The sequence below is a fragment of the Octodon degus genome, unplaced genomic scaffold, assembly GCF_000260255.1.
Source record: "Octodon degus isolate 3935 unplaced genomic scaffold, OctDeg1.0 scaffold00096, whole genome shotgun sequence".
Lineage (NCBI taxonomy): Eukaryota > Metazoa > Chordata > Mammalia > Rodentia > Octodontidae > Octodon > Octodon degus.
Window position 1 is genome coordinate 1,426,707 of NW_004524672.1, and position 13,696 is coordinate 1,440,402.

The 13,696-nt window shown below is 46.8% G+C and overlaps 1 protein-coding gene and 1 long non-coding RNA gene across 2 annotated transcripts in view; both read left to right on the plus strand.

Annotated features, from left to right (window-relative positions):
* The window catches only part of Col4a4 (collagen type IV alpha 4 chain), a 160,733-nt gene extending 147,694 nt beyond the window's left edge, over positions 1-13,039 (plus strand). The window contains exons 42-45 of the mRNA XM_023723057.1: positions 4,895-5,011; positions 7,323-7,511; positions 10,077-10,363; positions 10,746-13,039. Coding sequence (XP_023578825.1) covers positions 4,895-5,011; positions 7,323-7,511; positions 10,077-10,363; positions 10,746-11,009 — 857 coding nt within the window. The 3' untranslated portion in view covers positions 11,010-13,039. The remainder of the gene's footprint in view (positions 1-4,894; positions 5,012-7,322; positions 7,512-10,076; positions 10,364-10,745) is intronic.
* A 139-nt stretch (positions 13,040-13,178) lies between these two features.
* Positions 13,179-13,696, plus strand: part of LOC111818583 — a 20,379-nt gene continuing 19,861 nt past the window's right edge. Inside the window, exon 1 of the long non-coding RNA XR_002822539.1 lies at positions 13,179-13,402. This is a non-coding gene — a long non-coding RNA (uncharacterized LOC111818583). The remainder of the gene's footprint in view (positions 13,403-13,696) is intronic.

A 13,696-nucleotide genomic window follows, 5' to 3' on the forward strand; every position in this document is an offset into this window, starting at 1 on the left:
GAGAGAGAGAGAGAGAGAGAGAGAGAGAGAGAGAGAGAGAGAGAAGATGTAGCTCAGAATGACAACCCTAGGTGAATCCTTAGTACCACAATAAATGGATAGATGATAGATAGATGGTAGATGGTTAATAGATATAGATAGATGATAGATGATACATAGATAGATGAAACCAAGCTAGGATACGTACTATGCATATATTTGCAATGTCAAGAGTTGGGGCTCAGTGATTAAAGGAAAAAAGCCTCTCAAATAGAAGATGTGACCTATTGTGAGGAGTATGCAAATTCAATTCAGGAAGCGCTTCCAGACTCCCTCCACTCTAAAGTGCTGTACTGCTGTGGGCGATGCCAAGACGCATACGCTGTGTGTTCCCCTTCTCGAGTCTTCCACTCTCACAGCAGAGGCACCCACCAGAGCATCAGTCATGGAGATGATAATTCATGCTTTGAAGGATTTCCAAGCCGAAGGCACTAGGGTCCTTCTCCACAGGTGTAACATCCATGTAACGGATGGCTGAGCTGCTGAGATCCCATCCAGAGCTGGCGCAGGAGCAGAGCTACAAGGATTGGAGAGATTGGGCTTGGAGGAGCCAGAATTGTCCTCCAACGAGGCAGGAAAAGAGGAGAGGCAGGTTCGTCCAATAACCCAGCAACTAGTGTGCAGTTACACCCTTGCTCCGTGAGGACCAGGTGCGCACCCTGTGGCTCCCAGGAGTGCTGCGTCACAGTCTGAACTTTACCTGGATCTCGGTGACGTTTGTAAACGTGTTCACTTCAGAAACCTGAGCTGTATTATAGAGAGGCCATCCTGGGCCTCAGGCCAGGACAGTGGGGCACAGAGGGAGCTGGAGCCTGCGTGTAAGTGCTTTTATCATAAGCCACGCAGATGCTCATAGCGGGCAGCCAAAATCGAGACCCACTGCTTTTCCCCCACATCAGAACTGAGTCCCTGTGATGGTGGGATTCATTCGTCATGGCAGTGTAGAAAACGGCCAGAGTAGTGAAGAAAAAACACCCTGGGTAAGTTCTGAGCAGTTTGGCGGCGGTCTTGCATGCACACAGGATTCTCCCTCTGCAGGATGGGAGCTGCTGAGAGGGTGTGCTCACAGCGTCCACCAGGCACAGGGCGGGGCTATACTGGCTCCTCGTGTCCCCTCATGGGCACCACTGATCCTGCCTGCTGACAGTGGCAACATGCCGAGCACACCTCTTCTACAGCATGGGATTATTACCAAACAAAGCTTGTTCAGTCCTTTGGGCAAAGCATCCTGCTCCCCCAGGGTCTCAAGTGAATTTGCTTCACAGCCCAGGTTCCCCAGGACCCTTTGGGCCTGTAGGGCCACCGCCCCTCTCACATCCTGACTTATCTTTAGGCCTTGTCTTCTTGGCCTACATATTCTGTGCATCCTCCTGGCCCAGGACCAGGGATCTGATATAAAGATCCAGGTAGCACGTACTGCGGGCTTTGGAGCCAGCTGGTTTCTTCTGTGACTGCTCAGTTCTGTTACTGCAGCCTGAGAACAATGCAGACGATACTTCCGTGGGTAGGCATGGCCAGCAGAACCATGCCCACAAACCTGTCAGTGGGGCTCTCAGGCTGTGATTTGCCATGCAGCACTCTTGAGGCCCTAGCAGCTTGGAGGCAGGATTTCTCTTATTCTGTGTCGGATCCCTGCACACTCCTGTGTTATGAGAGGTGTGAAACGAATATTCAAGGAGTGAGAATATGATCCCTGGGGTAACAAACAGCATGGGGCAGGGGTTCTCAACCTAGAACCATCTGTGTTTGTGGCCAGAAGCCCAGTTGTCCTACAGGGCTGTCCTGTGTGTTGTAGGCTGTCTAGCAGCACTGCAGGCTTCTGTCCCTCTGCACGCAGGTATTAGTGTCCTCCCTCATGGGACAACCACACATGTGTCCAGACATTGCCTGACATTCTTGAGTTAGTAGAAGCACACAGTGTTGAGAACTATTTGTGCAGGAACAAGTACAGTAGGAAGTGGGACGTGGTGGCATGAGCTTGGGGACAGTTATTCAGTAAAGGGGAAGCAAATCCTTATTATACAGATAAATATAAAAAGTAAAGAGAAAAAATTTAAAGGATATTATTGCTTGTATACCTTTTGCCCAATTCTGCACATGTCCTTAAAATGATCCTAGGCATAGTGTTTTGTAAACTGCTCTGCTAAACATGCCACTTCTTCTCTGTCATTACAAACTTTCCTTCACTATTATCTGCCCTGGCTGCAGAACACTGTCTTACTGGATGAGCTATAATTTATTAAACCACATACATGAATTATTTATTGATTGCTTTGGAGCTCACTGCTCTAGAAGAAAGAAATTAATCTAGCAAGGCCCTGCCCTTTGGAGCAACAGGCTGGAGCAAAATGAAGGAACTGGGCAAATCAGGACAAATGTGTCAAGCACAGGGTCATGTGGGAACGTACCCTGAAGGGCAGGAGCCAGAGCTGCAAGTGGCTTTGAAGGCTGAATGTTCAAGCTTTCTGCAGCATCCAGGTCCCTGAGAAAGCTTGTTAAATGCAGATTGCTGGGTCCCACGTTAGATGCTGGCTCATCAGTTGTGGAGAGGGCTGTAAGATTCCTTATTTCTAACAAATCCCTGGGTCCTGTCATGGTTGACTGGGGAATGACTTCAAGGAATGACTCTGATTTAAGGTCTTTTGTACTTCTCATGGGTGATGATAAGCAACTTTTGGGTAATAAGGTTGGGGGTACTGCTAGACACCTTGTAACATACAGGACAGGTCTCCAGGAGAACAGGACTTATGACCACAAGGGCCAAAAGTTCTAGGGAGAGAAACCCTGCCCCACACTGTAGGTTACACCCAAAAGTTGTTTACCCAAAAATTGCTTATGACAAGTAACTTTTTGGACGATATACTTCTTACAAGAAGCACCCATGATGAAAAAAAAGCATAATAATAAAAAAAAACCCGAAAACAAAATGAAACCAATCAAACAAAAAACCCTTCCCCGAACCAAGTTCCTTAACGGAAAAAAAAAAAAAACCGAGAAACCAACGGCAAAAAAAAAAACTAAAAAAACGCCTGAAAAAAAAAAAAAAAAAATTGGTTGACGGTGGTAATAATGGTTCCTTCAAAAAAAATCGGGGGGGAAAAATTCCCCCTTTCCTTTTTCCTTTTTTTTTCTTTTTTGGTGCAGGGTCTCACTACGCAGCTCAGACTCATAGTGATCCTCCTGTTTTCTGTCTCCCCAAGTGCTGGGATTACAGATGTGCACCACCTGGACTCCATTGCCTGCTCTGCATGCCTGAGGGCAGGGCCAGCGTGGCATGTGGTGCCAGGGATTGAACCCTGTCCCCTGCGCTTACTTAAGCAAGCAATTAGTCCACTGAGCTATCTTGCCAACCCTAAAGTAGCTTGATTTATTTTTTATTTTATTTTTTTATGTATTTAGTACAGGGTCTACAGGATCTCACTACACAGGTCAGACTCATAGTGATCCTCCTGTTTTCAGCCTCCCAAGCGCTGAGAATACAGGTGCGCGCCACCATGCCCAGTCTCAATTGCTGTCTCAGCACACCCTGGGGGCGGGGCCTGCATTGCACACTGGGATTGAATCACCCTTGTGTCTGCCTAAGCAGGTACTTTAGGTTCAATGAACTATCTGGCTGGCCCAGAATTTCTACTTTAAAAAATAGGTAAATAAGTGAAAAAGAAAATCTATCTATCTATCTATCTATCTATCTATCTATCTATCTATCTACCTATCTATCTATCTATATCCCCAAAGGAAAAAATAGGCAGAAATAGTACTTTCAAAATATAGCAAAGATATTATCCAAAGAGTTTCAAAATTGAAATTATTAGCTAGACAGTGGTTCTCAAAGGTGGGCTGTGAAGTTAGTAGTGTCTTGGGGCATTTTTGGAAATGCAGACTTCTGTCTCCAGCCTAGTCACATTGAGACAGATGCTGGAGAGCTGAAGTCAGAACTTCCTTGAGTTTCACTCACTGGAACAGCAAGCTGTATCTTCAGGATGTTGCTTGTGTGCATCGTGCGTCAGTGGGGGAAGGTTAGCACCCAGAGGCAGAGGGGACCAAGTGGGAGTGCTCAGGACAGCTGCGAAGAGGCTAGCTAGGGACCTTGAGTCCTGCTAGTTCCCCCAAATCAGATCAAGCCTTCTCAATCCTCCTACATCCTTCACTCAAGGGGGCATGGTGTGTAAGCACAGGAATGGGTCTGTGTCTTTTGTGAACTTACTTATTTGATGGGCTGTGGGCCAGGCATGCAGAGGCCCCCAGCTAAGTTTGCTTTGCACACTGCTTGCTCCTGGCCCTTTCTGACCAGTCTCCCTCCCTCCTTCCATGTGAGCCTGGAGTCCTGAGGCTGCCCAGAAGACAGCTTTGGACAGTCATGGCAAGGGCTCATCCTGGCACCCAGCACATGCTGGACGTTCAAGGAGAAGCTACTTTCAAAAACACTGTTCTTATTGGGCTCTAAACTTGACACTCAGCTGAATCCTCTTCATTTCCATTCATCCTTCCACCTAGGCTTAAAAAATATGAAGGATAATATTTAATTAATATTAACTAATAATTTCAAAGGCAGAAACACAGTAATAGGAAGAAAATGGGAAAACCTCTGTGTCAACACCACCTCAGCCTGTGACTTTAAATCTGGCTGATCCCTTTCCTGGCTCATTGAGCTAATCAAGGTCAGGTTTCCTGACCTCTTGGAACCTTAGTGAGCCCCACTAGGCCCGGTGCAGGTTGTAAAACTCCAACTTGTGCAGTCAGGAAGACAAAGTTAGTGCAGCGAGGCGGGTGATGACACCGGCTGGCAAGCGTGCACACGCCACTGCCAGCAGGAATCATGCTGTCTTCACCATCACTGTTGCGAACTTTTGTGCAGGGTGCAAAGGAGAACCTGGGCCGGATGGCAGGAGGGGCGAGGATGGCATCCCTGGGTCACCTGGGCCTCCTGGACACAAAGGAGACAGTGGAGAGGCTGGCTGCCCTGGAGCACCAGGTAAAGAGCTTCTTCTCTTTTTGCACTGGAGGCCAAGGCCCTCTGCCTGGTGAAGCAGCATGTCCACCCTGCTACTGCTGGGCATCGGCCTTAGATACCAGCTCAACAGGTATCAGGGAGATAAAAGCACCAGAAAAGAGTTAGATGCATCTCCTGCAATCTCATGGGTGGTAAACCATCATGCAACTCGTCCAGGCCTGTGCTTCTACAGTGATCTCCCCAATTGCTCCACATCATGGCAACTGGCTTGGTGGTTTTTCACCTTGAAGGCCTTCCTTGGCGGTCCTGCAGCCTTGCTCAAGATGTGGCCACCCTCGAGCAGTTATGCTGAGGGCCTGGGAGGGGGGCAGTTCTCACCCATTGATTGCTGACACGCTGGGCTTCTGGTTTTTTGAATTTACTTCATCTCATTGTAAAACTGACAATGCATGTATATAGAGTACCAGGTTCTCCAGGGAAAAATTAGAGTAGCCAAAGGGTAGGCATGACATTGCAGAAAAAAAATTTAAAGTATCATGCAGGAGCTGGGGTACAGCTTGGGGGCAGAGCTCTTGCCTTGCATGTACAAAGCCCTGGATGCTATCACCAGCGCATCAAAAATATGAAGGGAACAGAAGGGAGAGGATAGGAGAGAGGGAGGGAGGGGAGCACATTAGGTAGCAGAGCACCAAAGACTGTACGACACAGTGGGATCTTCAGAGAGTATCTGGCTAAGAATGTAAGTGCAACTCCAGGTTGATACTGGGTAGAAGTGAGTGAAAAGGGCTGAGTGGTGTCTGCAACAAAAATGAGCTTGTGTGTCTAAGAGATGGAGCCCATGCACTCCTGTCTCCTCAGCACACTGGGAGACTGAGGCAAGAGGATCGAAAGTTCGAGCCCACTCAGAGCAACTTAGTAACTTAGCAAGACCCAGTCTCAAAATAAAAAGGGCTAGAGCTGTGGATTTAGCTCAGTGAAAAGGCCATGGGTTCAAACCCCAATACCACACACACACACACACACACACACACTCACACACACTTTGTTCTCTATAGTGTCTCAAGTCCAAGTTTTATACAACTGTTCACTTCTTGTCTGCCAATAAGAACCCTCATGCTAGGTCTTTCTCCCTCTCCTGTCCCTCATAAAAGAAATCAAAAGTGTACATGTGGGTCCCAAGCACTTGCCCTTTTCAGGCTGCAACCTGCTGCTTGCTGGGCCTGGAGAGCATTTTTGGTACTGGGATCGAACTCAGGACCTTGCACCTTCCAGGCCTGTGCTTGTGCTGCTGAGCTATCTCCCAGCACACCCCCACCCCAGCTCTTTTCCTGCCAGTACTTTTGTTACATCTTTTCCCTTTCTGCTGTGCTTGCTGTCACTTCTTGCCCTCCAGTGAAATGTACAGTCACAGAGGACAAGGTTTTCCTGCTAATGTAGCCCCCGCACCTAGAAGTTGCTTGGGTTAAACCCAGTCCCCCCTCCAGGAATCCCTGAGATGTTGCAGTCCCAGGGTGCTCAACTCCCTTATAGAAAAGGGCACGGTATTTACATGCGACCTGTGTACATCTTCCTATATACATTAAATGGCACCTGGGCTACTGATAGCACCTAATATAAGTGCTTTTAAGTGTTGGTTATGCTGTGCGGTTCAGGGACTAATGCCAGGGCAGAGTTTCCACGTGCATTATGGAGGCAAAGATTTGAGAGTGTTTTCCATCTACTATTGGTTGAACCACCAGTGCAAAAACTGGCTCCAGGAGGCTGCTGCCAGCTGGGTGGCTGTGCTATGTGCACAGCACAATGTGAGGGGCCTTCCTGGGAAAGGGCCTTGTCTTAGTTACTTGTCTTTTGCTGCTGAGACAAAATACCTGACACCTGAAGTTGAAGGAGGGAAAGGTTTTTTTTTTTTTTTTTTTTTAGCTCAGTTTGCGAAGGTTTCAGTCCATACTTAGCTGGCTCTAAGGCAGAGTGAATATGGAAGAGGGAAGCAGTTCATGGTGGCAGGAAACAGCAAAAGCAGAAAGAACTCAAAAGAGGAGCGAGAAAGCAAGCCTCTTTCCCTTCCTTATACTATATGCAGGCTGCCCAACTGAGGGTGGGTTGAGGCCTCATACCCATAATTCCACTGCTGGACCCCGAGTCAGTCATAAACTCCAGAAGCCCAGCCCGTGACTGCATGAAGCTTGGGGGAACATCTGGGCACAGACCATAACAGGCCACCTCCTGCTTCCTTCTGTTCCCGCAGTGCTTCCTGCAGCCTGGGGTGGAGGTACAGGGAGTGGCTGTTGAATGGAGCTCCTTCAGCTGTGTGTTTCTTTCTTTATGCCTTCAGGTCCTCCTGGTCCAACTGGTGATCCTGGCCCCAAAGGTCATGGGCTCAGCTACCTCAGCGGTTTCCTCCTCGTGGTTCATAGCCAAACGGATGAGGAACCTGCCTGCCCCGTGGGGTTGCCCCGGCTCTGGAGTGGGTACAGCCTGCTCTACCTGGAAGGACAGGAGAAAGCACACAACCAAGACCTCGGTAGGGACCCACCGCATGCCCACACATGGCAGGGTGTAGAGAGTAAACATTGGCTAAAGAGTCAGACCCATCAGCTTCTTAAATGATCACCAATGGTTATGGGGTTGATATTTAATTATGCTAATTTTCAACTAATTCTACTAAATTTGGGACTTATGAGATGCTAAAGTATCTCGTTCTGGATATGGTTATTATTGGGCTGCTTATTGCTTGCTTTTATTCTTCTAAAAAGTTTTTTTTTTTTTTTTTTTTTTTTTAGAGAAGGATCTACAGGGTGTTCAGGGTCTCACTACTAGATTGGACTCCTAGTGATCCGCCTGTTTACAGTCTCCCAAGAGCTGGGATTACCGGCACATACCACCATGCCCAGTCTCCATTGTCGTCTCAGCATGCCCGAGGTGGGGCTGGCACTGCAGGCCCAGGGATTGAATCCCTGGCCCCTGCGCCTGCTTGCAGGCACTTTAATCTGCTGAGCTATTTGACTGGCCCTTCTTCTAAAAATTTTTATCAAGTGTTTTTTTTTTTTTTTTTAATAAATCTCAAGAGGAATTCCAGCTTACAACTCTTTATACAATGTCAACAACAAAATCAAGACCATCATCAGTTTAAATGTTTACTATGCATTAGACATTACCTTTATATATACAAGGAACAATCAGTTATTGTTTGCTCTTTAAAAAGGATACTTCTGTGGGGTGTGCCTGTAACCCCAGCATTCTGGGAGGGTGAGGCAGGAGGATCACAAGTTCAAGTCTAGTCTGAGCAACTTAACCACTTAGCTGAGACCCCGTCTTTTAAAAAAAAAAATTTAAAAATGTATTTGATACAGGGTTTTATTATACAGCTTGGACTCATAGTGATCCTCCTGTTTTCAGCTTCCCCAGTGCTAGGATTACAGGCATGCACCACCATGCCAGATCTCTGTGGCCAGCTCAGTGCACCCAGGGGTGTGGCCAGTGCAGAATGCAGTACCAGGGATTGAACCCTGGTCCCTACACTTGCTTCAGCAGGTGCTTAGTCTGCTGAACTATCTTGCTGGCCTGAGACCTTGTTTTACAAACTAAAAAAAAAAGAATGGAGGTGCAGCTCAGGGTGATGGCCTAAGTATGAAATGATGATGATGATGATGATGATGATGATGATGATGATGATGATGATGATAATGATGATGATGATGATGGAAGAACCCTTCCGGGATAGGTTTACTATAAATCTATAAAGTGCAGCTTTCATTTCCACATGCAAATTAGTTCAGGGGGTGTGCTGAGCCCCTGTGTTTGTGTGTAAGTGGGTCAGAGGAGCTCCTGACAGCTCTGTCGAGGTACCTGCCACCTTCAACTCCCCAATCTACTTGCACTTGGTGGCAATGTGCCTGACTTGGAGGGTCATCCCTGGGTGTCCCTTGCTTTCTTCTTTCCTTCTTCCTTTTTCTTTTTGCACTAGTAGGGATTGAATTCAGAACCTTTGCCCTGGGCCACATCCCCAGACCCATTTATTTATTTTAAAGTTTTGAGACTGGAAGTCTCCGGCAGGTTGCTGAGTTTCCCAGGCTGGGCTGGTACCTCCAACCCTCCTGCCTCAGAGTGCAGGCGAGCACCCTGAGTCCTGGCCTCCCTGCCCACTCTCAGGAGTAGATTGTGAGCTGCAGGGAGCAGCTCCAAGGTGAGGACCTAAGTGTCTGTCTTTCCTAGACAGTGGTGAGGGAGCAGGTTCCAAGAAGGATACAGCAGAGGTTGGCGGTGAGTCTCACAGACACTTGCAGGACCACGGCCCAGCATTAGCTAGGGCACGCAGGCGCAGGCTGGGGGCTAGCAGCTGCTTACATCACTGTCTTTATTTTTCCACTGGGCACTGCCGTGTTTCCCATCACGGTGGCCTGCTGTCCTTGAACACGGGGAAAGGACACAGGGAAGGTGACTATTTCAGACCTGTCTGCTTCTCTGCTTCTCTGCCTTCTGTGCACTGGTGAATGGCATCAGCCTCTTGCCTGCTTGGCTTTGTCCAGTCTGGCTTCTGCTCTGGTCTAACCAGTACCCATCCCAATGCGCTAGAAAATCCAAGCCCCGCCAAGGCCCATGGCCTCCGGTCTGATGGTTTGATTTCTCTCTGAGCTGAGCACACACGCAGATGAGACCTCTCTCCCCCACGGACCCCCGCCCCGCGCTGAGCTTTGAGCTCCCTGGGCCCTGTGCTCTGGGCCTCTGCCTCTCCATGGAGGCTGTGTCTTCTTGGAACAGTCCCTGCTGTGGCTGCAGCTGGCTCCATCCTTTGTGTGTTTGCGTCTCCTCCAGCCAGGCTCCGGGAGGCCCAGGAATCCCTGCTTCTCATTCCAAGGCTTGCGGGCTGCATTTTCTTGACTGCTCAGACTTTCTGTCCTGGATCCCGGGTTCCCTGAGGACAGATGCACTGCTGCTGCCCTGGAGCTCCTATGGGAGGGATGACAGATAAGGCTAAGCCGCAGCACTGTGGCGGCGGCTTTGGTGAGGGCCACAGCCGCCAGAGTAGGCGTGTGAGCACCATGCGTGTGAAAGGCTGCTCACACCTCCTGTCTCCTCTTCCCTTGAGGGCTGGCGGGGTCTTGCCTTCCCATGTTCAGCACGCTGCCCTTTGCCTACTGCAACATCCATCAAGTGTGCCACTATGCCCGGAGGAACGACAGGTCCTACTGGCTGGCCAGCGCCGCGCCGCTCCCCATGATGCCGCTGTCGGAGGAGGAGATCAGGCCGTATGTCAGCCGCTGTGCTGTGTGTGAGGCCCCAGCGCAGGCGGTGGCCGTGCACAGCCAGGACCAGTCCATCCCTCCATGCCCAAGGAACTGGCGGAGCCTCTGGATTGGGTACTCGTTCCTGATGGTGAGTGCCGTCCACCTGCTCTTTCTCCCCACGTCTGTGCACCGGGCTGTAATTGTGTTTTCTGTGCAGACAACAGGAGGACACGGGGGCCCAAGAACCGCTGCAAACCATAGTCTGCGGAAACATGGGCTGCTGTTACATTTTGTTGTCCTTTTTTTTGTTTGTTTATTTTAGCATGTTGGTAGAATTTCCAGGAGGAATTTGCCTCACCCATAGCACAGTTGGTGCTACTTTGTGAGCACACCCAGCACGCTTCCTATTCCTTCTTCGCAGATTGCATTTTGGTCCTGATAGCACCATTAATGAAAAATGTCACAACCAGGCCTAGGCCCAGGCTGTCTGCATGTGTCTGAGCCCTAATCCTTTTCTTTCTTCTGGGTAGCACACAGGAGCTGGGGCCCAAGGAGGAGGGCAGGCCCTTACCTCACCTGGCAGCTGCCTGCAGGACTTCCGAGCAGCACCCTTCCTGGAATGCCAAGGCCGACGGGGAACCTGCCACTTCTTTGCAAACGAGTACAGCTTCTGGCTGACCACGGTGAGGCCAGACTTGCAGTTTTCCTCTGGACCATCACCAGATGTCTTAAAAGATGGCCACGCCCAGCGGCAGAAAATCAGCAGGTGCCAGGTCTGCCTGAAGTACAGCTAGAGAAGGCGAAATTCCCCAGCTGTGGCTAGGAAGCTGCCCAGGGAGCCAAGGCTTCTCCCAGGGCTGTGTTAGGAAGCTCAGCAGTGCTCATTCAACCCATAATCGCAGCCGCCTGGTGCTCGGTGTTAATTCCCATAGGCCTCCACTTCCTCCTCTGTCCTCTACTGACTAAGCCAATGCTATGTGTGTGGGTTTGTTTTGACGCTCAGTCTGGATGAAATCCACACACCCTTATTTTATTGAGGATGATGGAAAAAATAGGCTTTATTTGAAAACATGCTAATTCTCAGGAAACAAGTAGATGAAAAAGGCCGGATCACAAATTACATTACGGAAAACTTCATTCATTGGCTAATGGCATCTCAAACAATTGAAGTCAATTACTTTACAATACAGTGGGGTTCTGCACAGATTTTATAGGAGAAAATAAATAGGCCAACAAATGAAACTAGAAAGTAGAGATTTTCAACATTTCAAAATGATTTCGTCTATAATCTATTTTTTTCCATGCACTTTAAACAATTGTAAAACCATGACCCAAAGAGATTAAAAAAAGAAAAAAAAATCTACACTGCCAGCATTAACAGTTCATTTCAAAGCAGAATGAATGATTATGCCGGGAAAGCTACGGTCGCTGTATTCCAGAGCTGCAACATTAGCATAAGCTCATCACAGATGAATATAAAACATGATGTTCCCTTCTGCACTTTTCAGAGAATAGAAATGCCTACTTTGGCAAGCCTTTTGAAAAGTAGCAATTATGGAAGAAAATATATTCAGTAAGGGATTAGGAACCTAAAAGCTATTAATGAATATTAAGTTAGTGATTCATAGAAATTGACTCTCCGTGTCAGTGAATTTCTGAACAGATTGCTTTTCACGGGGACCCATGTGTCCTTGGAGCTAATGAGACTGAGGCCACTTGGGGGTCCCTGACAGCACTCCCCAGGAGGACCTGGGGCTGTGGAGCTTCCTTGCAGCCTACAAGGGACACTTTGCCCCCATATATGTAACAGCAGACCATGAGGAAGGGGCAGCCATCACCGTGCGCTTGAAAGTTCAAGATCAGCTTAATTAAACTTAGGTAAGACGATTCATCGAAGGCAGGGTCATCTCCCCCCACAAGGAAGGCCCGGGACTATTCTTTAAAAACATACAAGAATAATCTACAACTTGAACTTTATGTTCCTCTGGTGAGTTTACACAGGAGCACTGTGTTTTGACAAGTTTTTCAAAACTTTCCTACACTTCACGTTAGCCTTGAGCCAAGGCCGCAGTTGACGTTTGGTATTAGTTGTTTCTATAAAACTCTAGAAGGTATGTCGGTTTATAATGAATGCATTTTTTTTTTATTTGTAAAAGATGTGTTCTATTTTGCCAAGAATCTAGTGATCTAATCTTATAATCAAATGGTTTGTTAGACTCTCTTTAGGAAATTCACCTCCTTCCTCTACAGAAAATATCATCTTAGAGGAAACCAAAGAAATTACTCATGAAAGTGACATTCATTTTAGTACTTAGTTTAGTGCACTTAAACATAATTGAGAGAAACTCAATTAAAATTTGGTTTATAAGAAATGTTTTCCTTGTTCAATTTTGATTACTAATGAGGTCTTCTCTGCAGCATAAATTTCAAATGGGTTTTGCTATAAGCCACTGACGGTATTCATTTTAAGAGTATTTTCTCATTAAAGAAAAGTTATGTGTATGATGAGATATTTTCTTGGTATGGCAGAATATTTCTTAGTTCATTGACCTATTTGAGGTTTTTAGAACACTCTATTGGTGTATTTTTGAGTGTTTGAAATTTAACCCAGTTTCTACCTTACTTGTAATTATTCTTCTGTTTCTAAAACCTCTGTCTAGTTCAGAACTCAAGCCTCTTAAAAGTCTTCTCATGAACACAATGTGCAAATGTTGTTTGGAAGAGATTAGGATCAGCAGTGGAATATTAGAAATGGCTCTTCCTGCTAATTTATTTTAGTTCGCCCTGGTATCAGAATAGTGTTATTATTATTATTTTTGTATTTTAGGGAAGGGTCTCCTAGTAGATCAGATTTGTAGAGATTCTCCTGCTTTCAGCCTCCCAAGAGCTGGAATTACAGGCATGTGTCACCAGGCCCAGTCTCAATCGCCCTCTCAGCATGCCCCGGGGGCAGGGCCAGCAAGGCAGGCTGGGGAATTGAGCCCCTGGCCCTTGCATCTCTCTAAGCAGGCGCTTTAATCTGCTGAGCTATCTGGCCGACACCTAGAATATTATCTTAATAAGCTTTATCAGTTAAGCTTTTTAAAAAACAGGCTGAATTCAGTAGAAATTTACTTCATGGTAGATCCAGAACAGTGGGTGTGAAGCAGTTGAAAATACCAGCAGCACAAGAGTTCTCTGTAAATGGGTTTTTTTTTCTTTTCTTGTCTCTATTTTATTTATTTTTTCAACCTGTTTTATTTTATTTTATTTTTTTAAAATTTTTTTAATAGATTGCAAATTGAAAATGAATTATTTACAAACATAACTGAATATAAAAATAAAAACTGTCCAAAATAAAAATGAAGAAAGAATTTACAGATCAGTCATAATAGTTCACTGTGTCAAAACCAAGAAACTTATATTCATATAATTAGAATTCTCAAAGTAGAAAGGAGCAGACAATAACTATTTAAAAATTTAAAATTTCTGAATTTAGTTC